General features: G+C 42.2%; 1 protein-coding gene across 3 annotated transcripts in view; it reads left to right on the forward strand.

The window, feature by feature from the left end:
- The first annotated feature begins 1,652 nt into the window (after positions 1–1,652).
- Positions 1,653–23,359, forward strand: part of LOC110507936 (solute carrier family 25 member 36-A) — a 29,312-nt gene continuing 7,605 nt past the window's right edge. Inside the window, exons 1-3 of one of the 3 annotated variants that reach the window (XM_021588360.2) lie at positions 1,653–1,909; positions 10,588–10,752; positions 13,776–13,853. In XM_021588360.2, coding sequence (XP_021444035.1) covers positions 10,721–10,752; positions 13,776–13,853 — 110 coding nt within the window. In that variant the 5' untranslated portion in view covers positions 1,653–1,909; positions 10,588–10,720. The other 2 variants (XM_021588359.2, XM_021588362.2) reach the window with 2 other exon arrangements.

Consider the following 23,359-nt stretch of genomic DNA (forward strand, 5'->3'; position numbering starts at 1 on the left):
AGAGGAGTCCGTAATTTGCTTTCTAATGATCATGATCTTTTCCTCAAAGAAGTTAATGAATTTATCACTGCTGAAGTGAAAGCCATCCTCTCTTGGGGAATGCTGCTTTTTAGTTAGCTTTGCGACAGTATCAAAAATGTATTTTGGATTGTTCTTATTTTCCTCAATTAAGTTGGAAAAATAGGATGATCGAGCAGCAGTGAGGGCTCTTCGATACTGCACGGTACTGTCTTTCCAAGCTAGTCAGAAGACTTCCAGTTTGGTGTAGCGCCATTTCCGTTCCAATTTTCTGGAAGCTTGCTTCAGAGCTTGGGTATTTTCTGTATACGAGGGAGCTAGTTTCTTATGACAAATGTTTTTTTTGTTTTTAGGGGTGCGACTGCATCTAGGGTATTGCGCAAGGTTAAATTGTGTTCCTCAGTTAGGTGGTTGACTGATTTTTGTACTCTGACATCCTTGGGTAGGTGGAGGGAGTCTGGAAGGGCATCTAGGAATCTTTGGGTTGTCCAAGAATTTATAGCACAACTTTTGATGATCTTTGGTTGGGGTCTGAGCAGATTATTTGTTGCAATTGCAAACGTAATAAAATGGTGGTCCGATAGTCCAGGATTATGAGGAAAAACATTAAGATCTACAACATTTATTCCACGGAACAAAACTAGGTCCAGAGTATGACTGTGGCAGTGAGTAGGTCCAGAAACATGTTGGACAAAACCCACTGAGTCAATGATGGCTCCGAAAGCCTTTTGGAGTGGGTTTATGGACTTTTCCATGTGAATATTAAAGTCCTCAAAAATGTGAATATTATCTGCCATGACTTCAAGGTCTGATGGGAATTCAGGGACCTCCGTGAGGAACACTGTATATGGCCCAGGAGGCCTGTAAACTGTAGCTATAAAAAGTGATTGAGTAGGCTGCATAGATTTCGTGACTAGAAGCTCAAAAGACGAAAACGTCTGTTTTTTTATCAATTGAAATTTGCTATCGTAAATGTTAGCAACACCTCCGCTTTTGCGGGATGTGCGGGGGATATGGGCACTAGTGTAACCAGAAGGTGAGGCTTCATTTAACACAGTAAATTCACCAGGCTTAAGCCATGTTTCAGTCAGGCCAATCACATCAAGATTATGATCAGTGATTAGTTCATTGACTATAACTGCCTTGAAGTGAGGGATCTAACATTAAGTAGCCCTATTTTGAGATGTGAGATATCACAATCTCTTTCAATACTGGCAGGAATTGAGGTCTTTATTCCAGTGAGATTGCTAAGGAGAACACTGCCATGTTTAGTTTTTCCAAACCTAGGTTGAAGCACAGACACGGTCTCAATGGGGATAGCTGAGCTGACTACACTGACTGTGCTAGTGCAGACTCCATTAATAAACTGGCAGGCTAGGTAGCATCCTATGTTCTTAGATAAGATGAGAGCCCCCCTCCAGCTAGGATGGAGTCTGTCACTCTTCAACAGGCCAGGCTTGGTCCTGTTTGTGGGTGAGTCCCATAAAGAGGGCCAATTATCTACAAATTATATTTTTTGGGGAGGGGCAGAAAACAAGTTTTCAACCAGCGATTGAGTTGTGAGACTATGCTGTGGAGCTCATCGCTCCCCCTAACTGTAAGGGTGCAAACTTCAATTACTCGATGTCGACAGCTGATTTACACGCTGAAGCTGTTGCGCTTGGTGACCTCTGACTGTTTCATCCTAACATAGTTGGTGCCGACGTGGATAACAATATCTCTCTATACGCTCTACACTTGCAAGTTTTAGCTTTAGCCAGCACCATCTTCAGATTAGCTTTAACATCGCTAGCCCTGCCTAATACTGCGGGTAATTGAGTCGCCAATGACCAGGGTTTTCAATTTGTTCGAGCTAATGGTGGGAGGCTTCGGATTCTCGGACCCAGTAACGGTAGGTGTAGAGACCAGAGAAGGCTCGGCCTCAGACTCCGACTCGCTGCTTAAGTGGGGAGAACCAGTTGGAAGTTTCTGTGGGCTGAATGAGCATTCCTAAAGCATTACCCTCCAGAAGCCACGAGAAAGTTGTCCGGATGCGGGGACTGTGCGAGGGGATGTATACTACTATCTGTACTTACTGGTGGCACAGACGCTGTTTCATCCTTCCTACACTTAAATTGCCCATGCCTAACGATGGCGTCTGAAACTGGGCTTGCAGCACAGCTATCCTCGCCGTAAGGCGAACGTTCTCCTGTATATGTTACTATTTAGCTTCGGCTGTTGGAGGTCCCTACGAACCAAGTCCAGATAAAGCGTCCGGAGTGAAAAAGTCGAGCGAGGGAAAAACAAAAAATATAAACGTAATTAAAAAGTAAAGTAAGGTAAAAAGTAAGGTTAGCAACAAAACGCACAGCAGCACGTAAACAAGTCTACAAGTTGTGACCGGAAATTAACAGCCTACTGTCTATACATCAAATACATATTTATTCCAGACTCTGACATTGCTCGTTCGGATATTTCTTAATATCTTTATTTCAATGTTTTGGATTTCTGTGTATTGTTTTGTATGTTAGGTATACTGCACTTTTGGAACTAGAAACATAAGTATTTCGCTGCATCTGCAAAATACTGTATGTGTACGCGACCAATAAAAATATTATTCGATTTGATTTAAGCTTGCTGTATCACCAGCTTGCAAAGCTTCCATTCAAAGTCTGATCACGTGAAAAAGAAGTGACGGGGAGGGATTTAATGACGTACTTCTACACATCCGCCAATCACAGCCTTTGTTTTGCGACTTCCCTTTCGATGAAAACCATTCTGTCATGTCGCTGTAGCGTTCAGTGTGGCACTGCTTGGCGGCGAGGAATGTAACAATCATGCGAAACATGTGTCGGGGTATAAGTATATCACAACGATTTTTATTTATTCACTAGAAAAATACATTCACTATGGCAAAATAGTATCCCTGTTAACACAGAAGAGCCGCAAAGTCACTGTCGAGACCGCGAGGTTTTTAATCGGGGGAGGGCAACTATTAGCTTGTGAAGCTAACGTTACATATACTCGTTTTTGCAACTGACCTCTACCACAACACGGCGCATTGGACTAGTGGTTAATAAGTTACACATTCCTTGTAGTCAGCCCTCCTACCAACCCAAAGTGGTGCCCTGCGTACGGGTCCTGTGAATATGAGACAGAATGAGTCAGAGAGATACCCTGGTTCATCTGTTTGCTGGAGGGTGAGTATCATGGCTAATCGCTAGCTAGTTATACAGTCCACTGTAACAGTACTTAACATAATGGAATGGAAGATGAAGCTAGCTAGTAAACAATACAATTCAAATATGTATAGTTAGCTAGTTATCTATTAGTTGCTGTTAGTCTGGACTCCTTCCTGATGATGTGCCTGTAACAGCTGTTTTGCTAGCTTGTTAACTAGCTAATATTAGCTAGCTAAATTTAATGTCATAACTGACCCTGTCTGGTTTTGGTAGGACCGTTTATTTTGCGGCGTTATGTAGAAGTTTTGCGCCCAAATCAACATGGCCAGCTGTTCTATTGTATACGAGTTTTTCTATTGCTATTCTCTAAATACTAACTTGATATATTGTTAGACTATTAGCCATAATCCACGCCGATACACTAGTTTTAGCACGTGCGCTCGGATGCCATTGTTTTGACCTTATTTCACATTCTAACGTTAGCTAATCTTAACGTTTCCTGTCATCCCTTACTATCAAATTATTTAGCTACTCGTGCAACTAATGCACCATTAACGCTCAAAAGAGGACGTCTAATATTCTGGTAAGCTGTAAACTATCCGTTTTCTCTCACTGAGGTATAAGAATTGTATCTCATAGTGGCATCTGATCAAGATGCGGCGTCAGAACCAAAACAAATGTTCTCCAAGGTCTTGCCATGGCCAGCTATACATTACCTGAACCGCCGCAGCCGATGGGGAACTCTTCTCCAATTAAACCTATACAGCCCAAGGTTGTAATGGTAAGTAGTCATGATGCCCACACTGTCCGTGTCACATTGAAGCGAGCCATGACTGATAGTATGAATACTAGACCAAGATGTGCTCATAAGGTGCCTAACGTTACCATTAAATGTTAATTAAGGTCCAAGGTATGCTATTTTCAGAGGTACACTTGCTTTGGCAGCCAAAACAACCAAATACTCCACCTAAACATAAATTGATTCTAAATTGCCATATGGTTCTACAAACTTAAATCCCTCTACTTTCATATCACATCAAAATAATTCCACAAATGCAAAATGCACACTTACTGTTCACTGTTTCAACTGGCTTTATCACAGTTGCAGCCAAAAGTATTTTTCAGTGACAGCACATTTCTGGCAGCCTTATTCTGTTACACCCAGGTGTTTGGAACATGCACAAACGCGTATTAGCACACTCAGTCCTTCTGTCTTCCGTAAACACGCGCTGTAACATCGAGATATGGTAGTGTGGGAACAAAAACCCTATAAAGGTAGAAAAGTAGAAAAGTATTAGAAAAGTATTTCTCTTTGATATGAAAGATAAGATCCGTATGCTTCTAAAACCGTACCGCATGCGATGTGTGCTATTGTTCAGACCAAGCCCCAGGGCTCTTAACAAAATTTCCACATACAGAAGACCCTTCTTCCAATGACTGTTATGTGTAATGGAACTTGAACTTAGTCATGATCAAGGGCTAGATGAGGATTTTATTTATAAATAACCGCAACATACAAGGGCTGTATGGTCAATAGAGTGAAACAACAGATGAGATGCTTTCAAGAAGCATTCCTGCATGTGTTCCTCAGACTCATGGAAAAAGGCCAAGGTGGATCAATACAGAGCAAGAGCGCTCCTTAATTCTTGTAAACAAAGGCACATGGCCTATTATTATTATTTTTGATAGTTTTTTTTGTTTTCACAATATAGCAATGCTATTGAATTACATTTATCACTGAACAATAAATTGGCAGACATTTGTATTTATTTTATTTTACCTTTTATTTAACCAGGCAAGTCAGTTAAGAACAAATTCTTATTTTCAATGATGGCCTAGGAACAGTGGGTTAACTGCCTGTTCGGGGGCAGAACGACAGATCTGTACCATGTCAGCTCAGGTATTTAGAATTGCAACCTTTCGGTTGCTAGTCCAACGCTCTAACCACTAGGCTACCCTGCCGCCCCAAACATTAATATACAGTACCAGTCAAAAGCCTGGACACACCCGCACACTCATTTGAATGGTGTGTCCAAATCCCGACCGGCACCACACATACAATAAAAAAGAGGAAACAATCTTACCCCCCCCCATGCATAACTATTATAACAAAAGGAAAAACAAAACAAAAATCCCTACCACTACCAGTCATATCTGTAGTCTATCAGGCCTTTACAGATAGTTTTCTCTTTCTATCGCTGAGAGAAAATGTCTCCAGATATCAATAAAATTATTGAGTTGACAATTAATTTTATAAATCTGCCAAGGCTATGTACCATTCCTGATATGAGGGAGGGTCCTTCTCCCTCCAGTGTCTCAATGTGACTCTTGGTTGTGGTTAGAGCAACTTGTAGAGGAGTCCAGTAAATCCTATTGAACACTTTAAATTGAATCAGTTTGAACCAGGCATCTCTCATTCCTCCTCTCTAAAATTACCTCCAGGTCTTTTTCCCATACGGCCTTCAAACCCTTACAAGTTCCATTAAATCCACCTGTAAGGTGGCAATATATACAGTGGGGCAAAAAAGTATTTAGTCAGCCACCAATTGTGCAAGTTCTCCCACTTAAATAGATGAGAAGCCTGTAATTTCCATCATGGGTACACTTCAACTATGACAGACAAAATTATTTTAAAAATTCCAGAAAATCACATTGTAGGATTTTTAATGAATTTATTTGCAAATTATGGTGGAAAATAAGTAATTGGTCACCTACAAACAAGCAAGATCTTGTCTCTCACAGACCTTCTTTAAGAGGCTTCTTTGTCCTCCACTCGTTACCTGTATTAATGGCACCTGTTTGAACTTGTTGTCAGTATAAAAGACACCTGTCCACAACCTCAAACAGTCACACTCCAAACTCCACTATGGCCAAGACCAAAGAGCTGTCAAAGGACACCAGAAACAAAATTGTAGACCTGCACCAGGCTGGGAAGACTGAATCTGCAATAGGTAAGCAGCTTGGTTTGAAAAAATCAACTGTGGGAGTAATTATTAGGAAATGGAAGACATACAAGACCACTGATAATCTCCCTCGATCTGGGGCTCCACGCAAGATCTCACCCCGTGGGGTCAAAATGATCGCAAGAACGGTGAGCAAAAATCCCAGAACCACACGGGGGGACCTAGTGAATGACCTGCACATGTTTCGCACATGTGCCTGTTTTGTAGTGTTTACTGGCACAAAGGAATTCACAAAACACCTCGTCATGTAAGAGGCTGGTGTTCATTCACCAACATTAAAATGTTTCTCTTCCTTCTCCTATTCCAACAGTCAGATCAATGGGAGCGTGATCTGTCATAGTTATCGTGTGAGATCAGAAAATAGTCGATGCGTGAATAAACAGTGTGCCTATTAGAAAATAATGTGTAATCACAAGTGGTTGGATTGATCAGTCTCCATATATCACAAAGACCAGCATCCTTACAGTGTTTTAATTGCTTCTTGAGTTTTGTAGGTCCTGGTTACAACAGTTTTCAATTTAACCAAAAATGCACCAGGGGCCTGATTTTATAATTCTGATTTATAATGTAAATATACTACTACCAAAATGTGACGACTGTTAGAATATTTTAAATCGATGCTTATAGAATCAAAGAAAGTGAGCGACTGTTAGTGCACCCCACATAGAACACTAAACTTCCCATTGAACAAATGTCATAAACATATCCCAAACCCACAAGATACAACTTTTTCTTTTGGAAAAATCACCCTCCCCCTAAACCAGGCCTTCATTCGTGTGAAGTGTCCCGAGGTCTTCCCAGCACTGACGCTCCAACCAGAATAACAACATTTTATGACCATATCCATTTTGAAACGACAGCGATGACATGTCATAGAAAAAACATTGAACTTAAAGACAGGCTGATCATTATACTCACAAAGAGAAGATATTACCATTCTCATGAACTGTCTAATTCCATAAGGCAGCAATGTAAGCAGAGAATAAACACCGAAGGGCGACTTGTATAGGTCATAATAATGATAAAATAAACGTCACTTTGGGTTGTGCCCATCATGCATGGCACAAACACGCCTGTTGTGGCCTATATTGACCAACTATTGCTGTTATGATAAGAGTGAAAACTTAAAAGAATATATATGTTTATCCCTACTATGACCGTAAATCTATAATCCTGCACAATCTAGTACTATAATGATATCAACTGTTAACCAGAAAGATACATTGTAGGCAACATTCACAGCATAAACACTCCGTGAGACTGCTTACAACATAGGAAGTTCTATCAGTTTAGAGAAAAATGGTAGTCCATCCCTGATGAACCACCCATCATGTGGGTATTCCATAGCCTACCACGCTACTCAGATTGTTCAGCCTCATTGACGTCCGCAACACCCTTCTTTGGGTCTGTAAGAACGACGTAGTGATCCTCTCACAGTAACCCAGAACACGGCAGGCTATTGCAAGGAGTATTTTAGTCCCCTTTTCATGCACATACGTCTTACCTCCGTGAACGCATTTCTCTTGTCCTTGGAAAAGTCAGGGAAAAACGCCACCTTTGTCCCTTTGCAGCGAAAAGTCCTGAGTTATTTTGCTTTGAGCCGGAACTTCTCCCTGTCGGTGTATAGTAAGAATTTCACCAGGATAGGCCGGGGGTTACGTGGGGCTGGTCAGTGTCCGATGTCCGTATTTATGTGGATTTCGGGAACCCCTCTGTTCCGAAGTGCATTTTTCCAACTTTCTCAGATTTTCCTGGTATTGAAGTCATTCTTCCAGTTTTTCATGCACAGTCTCCATTTTTTCAACAGTGTGGTTTAGGTGTGTGTTCTTGTCCTCCAATGTTGATATCCTTTCTTCGGCGTTTAACTTGGTTGTCGAGTGTGTCCGCTGTATGTTTTATTTCAGCCAAATCTTCACCCACTTTTGCAATTTTCTCTGAGATTTTTGTTCATTTTGCGAATCTCCTCTAGAACAGGCTGTTCTTCTCCACCATTTTCTTTGCTAGCAGTAGCTGCAGGTAGACCACTTTTGTTTCCCCATGTAACTGATATTTTGGACAATTAGTAAACAAAATGTGTAACTAGATGTTGAGTAATTAGTTAAAATCAGGTTGGAGCTCTTTAGTTAGCTGCTGCTCCTCACCACATCGTCGCCGGAAGTCTGCACATGGCCAATTTCAGCTCAGACTACCAATTGTGAAATATATCAGGGAGTATTGGAAGACCACTACTGTATGAGGGTGACTTGACACCAATAAATCAAATTTATTTATATAGCCCTTCGTACATCAGCTGATATCTCAAAGTGCTGTACAGAAACCCAGCCTAAAACCCCAAACAGCAAGCAATGCAGGTGTAGAAGCACGGTAGTTAGGAAAAACTCCCTAGAAAGGCCTAAACCTAGGAAGAAACCTAGAGAGGAACCAGGCTATGAGGGGTGGCCTGTCCTCTTCTGGCTGTGCCGGGTGGAGAATTATAACATAACATGGCCAAGATGTTCAAATGTTCATAAATGACCAGCATGGTCAAATAATAGTAATCACAGTGGTTGTCGAGGGTGCAACAGGTCAGCATGGCCAGGTGGACTGGGGACAGCAAGGAGTCATCGTGCCAGGTAGTCTTCAGGCATGGTCCTAGGGCTCAGGTCCTCCTCCGAGAGAGAAAGAGACTTAAATTCACACAGAACACCGGATACATAACTTCCCTGACCACTTTGCCAAGCACAGCCCCCACACCACAACATGTTTGAACCATTCTGGAAGGAATAGAGGTAATCGTTAGTTTATGATAGGCAGTAGCCTAATCAACAGGGCTGGGTTTTTCTGCTTCCTAGCCGACTAAACTAAACTCCACAATTTCCAATGGAGTTGATATGTGACTAGACTGGAGTCCTGACTTTGCATAAACAGATTTCAACACCCAAAGAATAGCCTGTATTTACACAGGACAATGTCATGTGTAAATGCCGGCTATTCTTTGGGTGCTGAAATCTGTAGTTTTTAATATAAAGGTGATGTCGGGAACTCCATCGTAAATGGTTGAGTTTAATCGGCTAGCCCCTTCCCCTGTAACTGTGTCTTCTTTCAAATCATCCCACTTCCATTGCGGTCAAAACCATGTTGTATTCATGAGTTCATATGAAGAAGCGTTGACTCAGTCATAGACATTTGTGGATGTCTGATAGTATTTCTGGTAGCCTGGTCATCTGTGTGCTTTTGGGAAGCATTAGTTCAAATTAGGTGTGTGAAGGGTACCTGCACAAAGTGTTTGTTATTGCATTGATTAATTCCAGGCGAGAACAGTTTTTGCCACAGACGGGGCATTACTGTGCTGACTCTCCAAAGCCAAGCCTCTCCTAGTCCCCACACTGCCCCGCAAGCCTCTCCTAGTCCCCACACTGCCCCGCAAGCCTCTCCTAGTCCCCACACTGCCCCGCAAGCCTCTCCTAGTCCCCACACTGCCCCGCAAGCCTCTCCTAGTCCCCACACTGCCCCGCAAGCCTCTCCTAGTCCCCACACTGCCCCGCAAGCCTCTCCTAGTCCCCACACTGCCCCGCAAGCCTCTCCTAGTCCCCACACTGCCCCGCAAGCCTCTCCTAGTCCCCACACTGCCCCGCAAGCCTCTCCTAGTCCCCACACTGCCCCGCAAGCCTCTCCTAGTCCCCACACTGCCCCGCAAGCCTCTCCTAGTCTCCACACTGCCCCGCAAGCCTCTCCTAGTCTCCACACTGCCCCGCAAGCCTCTCCTAGTCTCCACACTGCCCCGCAAGCCTCTCCTAGTCTCCACACTGCCCCGCAAGCCTCTCCTAGTCTCCACACTGCCCCGCAAGCCTCTCCTAGTCTCCACACTGCCCCGCAAGCCTCTCCTAGTCTCCACACTGCCCCGCAAGCCTCTCCTAGTCTCCACACTGCCCCACAAGCCTCTCCTAGTCTCCACACTGCCCCACAAGCCTCTCCTAGTCTCCACACTGCCCCACAAGCCTCTCCTAGTCTCCACACTGCCCCACAAGCCTCTCCTATTCTCCACACTGCCCCACAAGCCTCTCCTAGTCTCCACACTGCCCCACAAGCCTCTCCTAGTCTCCACACTGCCCCACAAGCCTCTCCTAGTCTCCACACTGCCCCACAAGCCTCTCCTAGTCTCCACACTGCCCCACAAGCCTCTCCTAGTCTCCACACTGCCCCACAAGCCTCTCCTAGTCTCCACACTGCCCCACAAGCCTCCCCTAGTCTCCACACTGCCCCACACGGCTCAACAAGCCTCCCCTAGTCTCCACAAGCCGCAGATCCTCTGGATTCCATCCACAGTGTATTTCAGTAATGGAATCAGCACCTTCCATCCAGACAGCCAGTTTGTCTGCTGCTTTTCTCGAGCAGCTGAGTGATATGTGCTGCCACTTCAGAAAATCCCTCTTTTCTTCCCCACTGTGTTCTCTCTCCTCCTCTAGGTGTGGGGGAACGGTAGGAGCAATCCTGACCTGTCCCCTGGAGGTGGTGAAGACCAGACTACAGTCATCCCACATCACACTCTACGTGTCTGAGGTGCAACTCAGTACCGTCAATGTGCCCAGCGTAGCACGCATGTCCCCTCCAGGACCTCTACACTGCCTCAAGTGGGTATTATATTCAGCCTGCACAACTTGATTTTCTAGCATTGTCATTAGGGCTGGGCGATGTGATGATTTATATCGTGGGAAGATATAGAAAAACGTGTTATCGTTTCATATTGTGCTCTGTTTATTTTGTTGTCTATGGATGAGACCCCAAAAAGTACAGTCGAGTGCTCAAAACAAACCCTCGACTCAGACGTTCCAAGAGGCTTTTGCCCGCGGCACACCATATGGCAAAGAACCATGAAGATGGAAGGAGAGAACAGCTGCCGTTACAACATACATCTGCTAGATATGGCCCCAATTTACACAGTTTCACGAGTTTGTGCTAACACTCGACCCAGGTTACCAAATGAGAATTGATATGACACGTATTAATGCCAAAATGACATGCAAAATAGGCACGCCCCCAAAAATATATAGATATTTTAAGCGTAAATAAATTTGGTTTCCAAGTATAGTTTAAGTGTTTTCTATTGACCTTTTTAGATTTTATACATTAATATTTTGTTACGTGCTTAATTAAAAATGTGTACATGGGTTCTAAATAAAAGGAGAAATAATCAAATATGAGTAAGTACCTTTTTATTTGAGTATAATTCAAATGTAATAAGAAATAGGCCTTTGCATGTGGTCATTTTAATGAAACTATTTATTCATTGAATTTACAGAAAATGTGCTATATCGTGATATGTACAGTCGAAGTCGGAAGTTTACATACACCTTAGTTAAATACGTTTAAACTCAGTTTTTTCACAATTCCTTACATTCAATCCAAGTAAAAATGCTTGGGTCTTAGGTCTATTAGGATCACCACTTTATTATGAGAATGTGAAATGTCAGAATAATAGTAGAGTGATTTATTTCAGCTTGTATTTCTTTCATTGCATTCCCAGTGGGTCAAAATTTTACAAACACTCAATTAGTATTTGGTAGCATTGCCTTTTAAATTGTTTTGACTTGGGTAAAACGTTTCGGGTAGCCTTCCACAAGCTTCCCACAATGAGTTGGGTGAATTTTGTCCCATTCCTCCTGACAGAGCTGAAACTGAGTCAGGTTTGTAGGCCTCCTTGCTCACACTTGCTTTTTCAGTTCTGCCCACAAATGTTCTATAGGATTGAGGTCAGGGCTTTGTGGGCTACTCCAATACCTTGACTTTGTTGTACTTAAGCCATTTTGCCACAAGTTTGGAAGTATGCTTGGGATCATTGTCCATTTGGAAGACCCATTTGCGACCAACCTTTAACTTCCTGACTGATGTGGATATATTGAAGAAACATCTGACAATTATCCTGCCTCATGACGCCATCTATTTTGTGAAGTGCACCAGTCCCTCCTGCAGCAAAGCATCCCCACAACATGATTCTGCCACCCCCGTGCTTCACAGTTGGGATGGTGTTCTTTGGTTTGCAAGCCTCCCCCTTTTTTCCTCCATACATAACAATGGTCACTATGGCCAAACAGTTCTATTTTTGTTTCATCAAAAAGTATGAAAAGTATGATCTTTGTCCCCATGTGCAGTTGCAAACTGTAGTCTGGCTTTTTTTATGGCGGTTTTGGAGCAGTGGCTTCTTCCTTGCTGAGCGGTCTTTCAGGTTATGTCGATATAGGACTTGTTTTACAGTGGATATAGATACTTTTGTACATGTTTCCTCCATTATCTTCACAAGATCCTTTGTTGTTCTGGAATTGATTTTCACTTTTCACACCAAAGTACGTTCATCTCTAGAAACAGAACGCGTCTCCTTCCTGAGCGGTATGATGGCTGCGTGGTCCCATGATGTTTATACTTGCGTACTATTGTTTGTACAGGTGAACGTGGTACCTTCAGGCATTTGGAAATTGCTCCCAAGGATGAACCAGACTTGTGGAGGTCTATAAAAAAATAATCTGAGGTCGTGGCTGATTTTGTATTTTTTATTTTCCCATGATGTCAAGCAAAGAGGCACTGAGTTTGAAGGTAGGCCTTGAAATGCATCCACAGGTACACCTCCAATTGACACAAATTATGTCAATTAGCCTAATAGAAGCTTCTAAAGTGATGACATCATTTTCTGGAATTTTCCAAGTAGTTTAAAAGGCACAGTCAACTTAGTGAATGTAATCTTCTAACCCATTGGAATTGTGATACAGTGAGTTATAAGTGAAATTATCTGTGTGTAAACAATTGTTGGAAAAATTACTGCACATGCTACATTCACACAGTAGATGTCCTAACTGACTTGCCAAAACTATAGTTTGCGAACAACAAATTAGTGGAGTGGTTGAAAAACAATTTTTAATGTGTCCAACCTCCAACCAATGTATGTAAACTTCCGACTTCAACTGTATGTATCTTTATCGGGATAAGAAATGTTGGCCATATCGCCCAGCCCTAATTGTCATCGTAACGTAGACTATCAGCTCAGAAGATCAAACAGGCATAGGCCTATATTCCAATGTCTAGTTATGTTTGTTAACCATCAAACTGTACAAATACAATACTCTATGCTTGTGTTATTGGTTTTGATAGTTTGGGATGTATTACTGTCATTGCCCTCCAGCTTTGCACATTAAACTTCACAGTAAACAGTCCTAAGTAGCCTAATGTGTAGAAGTCTCAAGAAACCAGAGTAAAAATGAGCTGGGGTGTTTACACGCCCTCCGCTCTACCCCCTGTCCTCTTGTGGGGTTTGGCAGCAGGATCCCTCCCTCCTCACGAAACCCCATGTTGTTTGCTCAGGCTCATGTTTACTCGGCAGGCAGTGCCGTGTGGACTGAAATCCAACTCCTAGAGCTTGTTTCTCTCTCACCTACCTTCAGGGAAAGGCCTGTCTGGGGATCTGTAGCATACCCCAGCAGCAGGATATATCACATCGTATCCAACTACAATCATACTTCATGTTTTTCTTTCTACAAGTTGTTACAACCCAGCAAGGCTTTCAGCAGACCCTATTCCTAGTTCATTGTTATGAACTCCACTGAAGTTTAAGTGAAAATAATGTGAATATTTGTGAGTGGTGGGTAAGATGTGTTTTTGTCTTCAGGTTGATTCTTGAGAAAGAAGGAGCCCGCTCCCTGTTCAGGGGCCTGGGGCCTAACCTAGTGGGCGTGGCCCCCTCCAGGTAAGCACCCAACATTACTTAAAACATTTTAGATTAATGAAATGATATTATTGTATGATAATTTCATATTTCAGGCTAAACAATATAATTAACCACGTTTCCATCCAAACATTTCATGCAGAGTTACCTGACGCATAAAAAGTCTTAATTTCTAAACGGTTCACCTGATATGGATGAAAATACCCTTAAATTAAAGCTGACAGTCTGCACTTGAACCTCATAGTCATTTTATCATTTCAAATCCAAAGTGCTGGAGTACGAAGCCAAAACAACCCCAACACTAACCCAATACTTTAAGAGCTCATTGTATGTGTGCTCTACGCAGTGTCTACACTATGGTTGCAAAGCTACCGGTAATTTACTAAAGTTACTTGAATCTTAACATAATCCAACGTAACTTTGGTAATTGATTCTTGAATAACTTAAAATAAATATCATATTAGGGGTGACCCCATTTAGTCGATTGGTCGATGTTGGTTGACCAAGATTATTTTAGTTGCTCAATCGCAGATCTAAAAATGAATGGCACCCGAGACACCGGTCTGATTTGCACCTGTCTCAGAGGACTAATCCATTGAGGAGGCAGCGGGGGTGCCACGGTCCAAGAAGGAGAGTGTGGCTAAGATGCATAATGCACGTCTCTCCTGAATGTGCTCTCTTCCGCTATTTCGTGCCCGTTCATTGGTTCATAACTTTGTGTGAATTGTTTGCCCTTGATTGTTAGTTTATCAATTCCCCATTACATAGATCACCAGTAGTAGCCTACTTTTACCATTAATTCACATAATTGTTTACAGGAATTTCTGTTCATGCATTCAATATATTATTACAGTTTACTGTTCTCATTGTCGGAGTGGGCACCTTGTTTGCAGAACTCACAACCTATGCTACACTTGTGAGGAATATGTTTTGGTTTATTTCATTCCCTTTATGAGTTTTGTCAATTTATTCATTGTCTTTTGTTTGGAGCGCTCCTGTCAATGTTGAGGAAGGACACGCACCTGATTACGAATATAGGCTACCTGGCCTGTGAGCAAATGTAGGCCTATAAACCTGATCCAGTGGAAACGTCATAAAATACCTGATTTACTTCTCATCCCTTGAACAAATACCCCACAGCTGTGTCTGACCTGACTGGCATGTTAGGTCATTGCCAACTCGTGCTAGCAAACTAGGCTATGGCGTAGAAGTCACTTTTAGATTTGTATAATTTTCATTTAGAAATAATTAAAATTAACTACATGACAATTATTTGGAGGTATACTTTGTATTATAAATTAAATGAAACTGTTCCACGAACATGTGCATATGAAAATCATAACTGGCACGCAGATCGGTAGACATGATCATATTAATTGGCACTCCAAATGGAAAAGTATGCCAACCCCTGGAGTGGCAGATTATTTTGCCGCGGCCAGGAGGAGGAGGGTCAAGAGCAGGTTATTTTTCCTCTGGTTGATCGCTAGCTCCCTCTTGAGTCATTTGTCTTATTATTTATTCAAACAGCATGCTCAAAGCATCAGAGAAGTTCAGTGTATATATAAACTTCCATTTCCCTTGTCTTTCAAAGATAATTCATTAAAATACAAATAACTTCACAGATCTTCATTGTAAAGGGTTTAACCTAGCGGAACCCCTCAACAACATTTCGCTGAAAAGGCAGTGCGCAAAATGTAACTTTTACACATTAACATGTCCAATACAGCAAATGAAAGATAAACATCTTGTTAAAACCTCTTAAGGCTAGGGGGCACTATTTTCATTTTTGGAAAAATAACGTTCCCAAAGTAAACGGGCTATTTCTCAGGACCAGATGCTAGAATATGCATATAATTGACAGCTGAGGATAGAAAACACTCTAAAGTTTCCAAAACTGTAAAAATATTGTCTGAGTAAAACAGAACTGATATTGCAGGCGAAAGCCTGAGAAAAATCCAATCAGGAAGTGACTCTTATTTTGAAACCCCTGTGTTCCTATGCATCCCTATTGCCCATTGAAAGGGATATCAACCAGATTCCTTTTTCTATGGCTTCCCTAATGTGTCTACAGCCACTAGACATAGTTTCAGGCTTTTATTTTGAAAAATTAGCATGAACGACAACATTGCGTCAGTGGTTAGGTGGTGGCTATCAGTGATTTGTATGTAATAGACAAAGGCGGCCATTGTTCCTCTCGCTCCTACTGAAAAGCCAATTGTCCCGGTTGATATATTATCGAATAGATATTTGAAAAACACCTTGAGGATTGATTATAAAAAACGTTTGCCATGTTTCTGTCGATATTATGGATCTAATTTAGATTTTTTTTCGGCGTTGTCGTGACCGTAATTTCCAGTGGATTTCTCAACGAAACGTGGACAAGAAACGGAGGTATTTCGGCTGTAAAAATAATCTTTATGAACAAAAGGAACATTTGCTGTCTAACTGGGAGTCTCGCGAGTGAAAATATCCGAAGCTCATCAAAGGTAAATTATTTAATTTGATTGCTTTTCTGATTTTCGTGACCAAGCTTCCTGCTGCTAGCTGGACATAATGCTATGCTAGGCTATCGATAAACTTACACAAATGCTTGTCTTGCTTGAGATGACAGGGTGATTAACAAAAGGCTAAGCTGTGTTTCACTATATTTCACTTGTGATTTCATGAATATGAATATTTTCTAGTAAGATTTTTTGTCCGTTGAGTTATGCTAATTAGTGTCAGTTGATGACAATTCTCCCGGATCCGGGAGGGGTAGTTTCAAGAGGATAATCTACCCATCGTGTCCGATTTCAAAAATGCTTTACAGCATAAGCACCACATATGATTGTTAGGTCAGAGCCAAGTCAAAAAAACAGCCATTTTTCCAGCCAAAGATAGGAGTCACAAAAAGCAGAAATATAGGTAAAATGAATCACTAACCTTTGATGATCTTCATCAGATGACACTTCTAGGACATCATGTTACACAATACATGTATGTTTTGTTCGATAATATGCATATTTATATCCCAAAATCTGTTTACATTGGCGCCTTACGTGCAGAAATGTTTTGATTCCAAAACATCCGGTGATTTGCAGAAATACTCATAATAAACATTGATAAAAGATACAAGTGTTATTCACAGAATTAAAGATATACTTCTCCTTAATGCAACCGCTGTGTCAGATTTCAAAAAAGCATAATCTGAGAACGGCGCTCAGAACCCAAAACAGCCAGAGGAATATCCGCCATTTTGGAGTCCACAAAGTTAGAAATAACACCATAAATATTCACTTACCTTTGATGATCTTCATCAGAATGCACTCCCAGGAATCTCAGGTCGACAATAAATGACTGATTTGTTCCATAACTTGTTGTTAGCGTGTTCAGCCCAGTAATCCATCTCTATGAGGCGCAGGCACTTCATCCAGACAAAAACTCGAAAAGTTCCGTTACAGTCCTTTAGAAACATGTCAAACAATGTTTCAAACAATGAATGAATCTTTAGGATGTTTTTAACATAAAACATCAATAACGTTCCAACCGGAGAATTCCTTTGTCTTCAGAAAAGCACTGGAGCGAGAGGTAACTCTGTCGGGAGCGAGGCACTCTGCCAGACCACTGACTCAGAGGTCTCATGAGCCTCTCCTTTATAGTAGAATCCCTTTTCAAGTTTCTAAAGACGGTTGACATCTAGTGGAAGCCATAGGAAGTGCAACTTTATCCATATCTCAATGTGTATTCGGGAGGCCAAGCTTTGAAAAACTACAAACCTCAGATGTCCCACTTCCTGGTTGGATTTTTCTCAGGTTTTCGCCTGCCAAATGAGTTCTGTTATACTCACATACATCATTCAAACAGTTTTAGAAACTTCAGTGTGTTTTCTATCCAATACTAATAATAATATGCATATATTAGCATCTGGGACAGAGTAGGAGGCAGTTCACTCTGGGCACGCTATTCATCCAAAAGTGAAAATGCTGCCCCCTATCCCAAAAAGGTTAAACACTGTTTCCCATGCTTGTTTAGTGAACCATAAAACAATTAATGAACATGCACCTGTGGAACAGTCGTTAAGACACTAACAGCTTAAGGTCATAGTTATGACAACTTAGGACACTAAAGAGGCCATTCTACTGACTCTTAAAAACACCAAAAGAAAGATGCCCAGGGTCCCTGCTCATCTGCATGAACGTGCCTTAGGCATGCTGCAAGGAGGCATGAGGACTGCAGATGTGGCCAGGGCAATAAATTGCAATGTCTGTGCTGAGACGCCTAAGACCGCGCTATAGGCTTATCGTCCTCGCGGCAGCAGACCACGTGTAACAACACCTGCACAGCATCGGTACATCCGAACATCACACCTGCGGGACAGGTACAGGATGGCAACAACAACTGCCCGAGTTACACACAATCCCTCCATCAGTGCTCAGACTGTCTGCAATAGGCTGAGAAAGGCTGTTTGCCTGTTGTAAGGCAGGTCCTCACCAGACATCACAGGCAACAGCGTTGCCTATGGGCATAAACCCACCGTCGCTGGACCAGACGGGACTGTTAAAAAGTGCTCTTCACTGACGAGTCGCGATTTTTGTCTCACCAGGGGTGATGGTCGGATTTGCGTTTATCGTAGAAGGAATGAGCGTTACACCGAGGCCTGTACTCTGGAGCGGGATTGTTTTGGAGGTGGAGGGTCTGTAATGGTCTGGGGCGATGTGTCACAGCATCGTCAAACTGAGCTTGTCATTGCAGGCAATCTCAATGCTATGTGTTACAGGCAAGGCATCCTCCTCCCTCATGTGGTACCCTTCCCCATGACCCTCCACAATGCCACCAGCCATACTGCTCGTTCTGTGCGTGATTTCCTACAAGACATGAATGTCAGTGTTCTGCCATGGCCAGCCAAGAGCCCGGATCTCAATCCCATTGAGCACGTCTGGGACCTGTTGGATCGGAGGGTGAGGGCTAGGGCCATGCCCCCCAGAAATGTCTGGGAACTTGCAGCTACCTTGGTGGAAGAGTGGGGTAACATCTCACAGCAAGAACGGGCAAATCTGGTGCAGTCCATGAGGAGGAGATTCACCGCAGTACTTAGTGCAGCTGGTGGCCACACAAGATACTGACTGTTACTTTTGATTTCGACCCCCCCCCCCTTTGTTCAGGGACACATTATTCCATTTATGTTAGTCACATGTCTGTGGAACCTGTTCAGTTTGTCTCAGTTGTTGAATCTTATGTTCATACAAATATTTACACCCGTTAAGTTTGCCGAAAATAAATGCAGTGGACAGTGAGAGGACGTTTCTTTTTTTTTGCTGAGTTTAGATGTCTTTATTGAAACTTAATATGGAAAAATACTTATTTTAAAAATGTCAACCAACATTTTTTTTTGATAGACAGCCCTAATTCATAATTAATTATATCTATTATATTTGTGTCCACGAGTTTCTTGTAGATAGACCATATGTTTCAAGAAAAAATTGCCTAATTATTGAAAAAAAAAACATCTAACCAACAATGGCATGATATACAATTGACTCTGCAACTCTTCCAGCGATGGACTTTTTTCACAACTGCCACCAGTTTGACGACAATACACTGACAACGAATACATATTGACAGAATAAAAATAAAATATTAAAGATATTTCATGCTGAAACCCTCATATTAAAGGTAGACTGTGAAATTCCATTTCCACAAGCAGCACCGGAGATTTTGAGATGAGCGAGATGCAACACTTCGCTCTGTCACACATGGTATCTCCGCATGGGTTTGTTTCACGCTGTTCACAGCATGGTAGCCAGGGTACCAAAACAGCTGAAAAAGTTGATCCTCACGCTTCAACACTCTTAGTTGTTGCAGAAATTGACCCACTGTTTACTTTCTGCATCTACCTCAAAAGTCTACCTTCAAACATCAATGGAATTCACTAAGTTGATGGTTTATATTTAGAATTAGAGCTATTGTATTTTAAAATCATCTCATTAAGTTTGTTTATATGTTTTACATGTGATAAGGCCACTCAGAGGCCCAGAGACTATTACACCTGTGATAATCTGAAGTACGCAAAACGGCCACTAGATGACCTGTGATAGATCACATAAAATCCTTGGAAAATACCAAAAATCCGGTAGTTTACTGGTAAACTCCAAATGTTTCCAGTAATATCCCCTCCCTTGACAACCCTAATCTAGCCTATCCTACGTGGAAGGAGCTGTTATTAACATTATCTGACATTGACCCACTGGAGGCCAACTGCGGACACACACACACAGTGGATGTTAGCACTGGAGTCTGCGTTCTTAGTTGTTGTGTAGGAATGTCTGAGGGGTCACTTTGTTGTCACGGTTAATAGTCAAATGGTTCTGGAAGGTTACTGTGTCAAGTTGACGTGGGTCCTTTTTACATCTTACAGTTGTACTTTTACAGAGAGGAGTTGTGAATCAGTCACTGTCGTAGTGATTATCTCATTCCTTGTCCATCTGTTACAGGCTGACTACACCGCTCGCATCGCAAAATAAATGTCAAAATCCTATTTTATTAAATTATTACACCCACACTACTCTTGCGCCAACCAGCGTCTGCGTTGCCAAGGGCTAAAAATAGAAGCAGGTACCCACGTGCCATCTCATTATTTATACCCACGTGGGTGACTGAAAGACGAATGAGGTCGGTGGCGGTAATGCACGTAATTTATGATGGTTGCCAATCGCAATATAAAGTCAAGAGAAGAAAAGGCCTAGGAGGAGAGATCACTAGAAACGATTCGGTGGACGGTTTTGTGTGAATTAATTGTCAAAGTAGAGGACCTTGTGCATTTCAGGTAAAATAACAACTCAATGTTTATCTCAGGACAAATTAGCTGGCAACAGCAAGCTAACTAGCTAAATTGGCTCTTTACCTGTCCCCAAATGAATGTAATTGGTTCAGAGTTTGTTTTGATATTTTAACCTGCGTGTTGTGGTGTGTGGGGGGACAGAATACATTTATACACAATGGCGCACCGTGCAGCCAGTTTGGGTTCCACGTTAGACTGGACAAACAGCACTAATGCACTGCATCAGGCTGTCCATCCCACAGTCTTAATGCTGTTACATAACACTGTCGGTCACTGTGGAGGATAAAGGAGAGAACAACCAAACTAGGGTTTCTGAGTGAGAGAGAGAAGCCGATCACAGCTACAATGATCAGGGCTCAGTGGCACTGTACTGTAGCCAGCGAGTGAGCTAACCATCTGTAGGAGTGAGAAAAAATATTTGTTGCTAAATTGCTACTAATGCTAATTAGCCCCTGGCCTGCTGATGATGATGCGTCTAAGTGGTAGCTAATGGTAGAGGCTAGCTAATGCTATGTCTAACAAGAGCTTGTGCTAAGTGTATGTGGAGTGCTTTGTTGACACTGTCAGGGTAGACACGTAGACAAGTCAAATTGATGTAACACGAAATGCACTACATGGTCAAAGGTATGTAGACACCACTTCAAATATGTGGATTCAGCTATTTCAGTCACACCCGTTGCTGACAGTTGTGTAAAATCGAGCACACAGTCATCCAATTTCCATAGACAAACATTGTCAGTAGAATGGCCTTATTGAAGAGCTCAGTGACTTTCAACGTAGCACCGTCATACGATGCCACCTTTCCATCAAGTCAGTTTGTAATATTTCTTACCCTGCTAGAGCTGCCCCGTCAACTGTAAGTGCTGTTATTGTGAAGTGGAAATGTCTAGGAGCAACAGCGGCTCAGCAGCAAAGTGATAGGCCACACAAACTCATCGACTGTCCTTAGTTGCAACACTCGCTACCGATTTTATTATATATATATTTTTAATCCAAACTGCCTCTGGAAGAACAGTTCATCGGGAGCTTCATGAAATGTGTTTCCATGGCAGCCAAACACAATCCTCAGATCACCATGCGCAATGCCAAGCGTCGGCTGGAGTGGTGTAAAGCTCACCTCCATTGGACTCCATATTAATGACCATGATTTTGGAATGAGATGTTTGACGAGCAGGTGTCCACAAAATGTTGGTCAAGTAGTGTGTGTGTGTGTGTATATAGCCTAGGCTAGACACACACACAGTCTTGTACAGGTAACCTTGTAGGGACACACATTTCAGTTCCATTCAAAGTCCTAATTTCCCTAACCCGTACTCTTACCTTAACCCAAAAACGTAACCTTAAAGTTAACTCTAAACCTAACCCCAGCTTTTAAAAAAAGTTAAGCTTTTATTTTTGTTTAAGAAAATCTAAAGTCTTGGTATTCCTGATTCTATATATGATCATGAGTCATAATGCCCGATGAGAGCACCATCAAAAATAACACTGGATTTTCTTAAATGAAAACACGATTACTCAATGTGCGCTTGAAATCAATATGTAAACATGGCTCAGACATAGTATAGGAAAAATATGGGCACTTGTGTGAAAAAATATGGGCACTTGTGTGACTCTGTAGCACGTACTTCTCATCTCTCAGTCCGTGGAAATGTGATGGGCTGTCGCTGTGAAGTATCTCGCTGTAGCCCTGGAGGTCCATCCATCAGTAGTAAGCACAACACAGGGTGTGTTGGCCAATTCATTGACAACTTCAGCTTTGGCTTCTTACCGTGAATTTGGAAAGTATTCAGACCCCTTGACTTTTGTAGCATTACAGCCTTATTCTAAAATTGATGAGGATCTTTTTTATTTTTATCAATCTACACCCCATAATGACAAAACAAAAAAGGTATTTAGGAATGTTTGCTAATTTATTAAAAATGTTAAACATATCTTATTTACGTAAGTATTCAGACCCTTTGACATGAGATTTGAAATTGAGCTCAGGTGCATCCAGTTTCCATTGATCATCGTTGAGTTGTTTCTACAACTTGATTGAAGTCCACCTTTGGTAAATTCAATTGATTGGACATGATTTGGAAAGTCACACACCTGTCTATATAGGGTCCCAAGGTTGACAGTGCATGTCACAGCAAAAACCAAGCCATTATGTCAAAGGCTTTGTCTGTAAAGATCTGAGACCGGATTGTGTTGAGGCACAGATCTGGGGAAGGATACCAAAACACCTCCATTCTTGAATGGAATGTCCGCCCAGCCAAACTGAGCAATCGGGGGAGAAGGGTCTTGATCAGGGAGGTGACCAAGAATCCGATGGTCACTCTGACAGAGCTCCAGAGTTCCTCTGTGGAGATGGGAGAACCTTCCAGAAAGACAACCATCTCTGCAGCACTCTACCAATCAGGCCTTTATGGTAGACTGGCCAGACATAAGGTACTGCTTAGTAAAAGGTACATGACATCCCACTTGGTTTGCCAAAAGGCACCTAAAGACTCTCAGAGCATGAGAAGCAAGATTCTCTGGTCTGATGAAACCAAGCTTGAACTCTTTGGCCTGAATGCCAAGTGTCACCTCTGGAGGAAACCTGGCACCATCCCTACTGTGAAGCATGGTGGTGGCAGCATAATGCTGTGGGGATGTTTTCTAGAGGCTAGGACTGGGAGACTAGTCAGGATCAAAGGAAAGATGAACGGAACAAAGTACAGAGATCGTT

Source organism: Oncorhynchus mykiss, chromosome 27, assembly GCF_013265735.2.
Source record: "Oncorhynchus mykiss isolate Arlee chromosome 27, USDA_OmykA_1.1, whole genome shotgun sequence".
Lineage (NCBI taxonomy): Eukaryota > Metazoa > Chordata > Actinopteri > Salmoniformes > Salmonidae > Oncorhynchus > Oncorhynchus mykiss.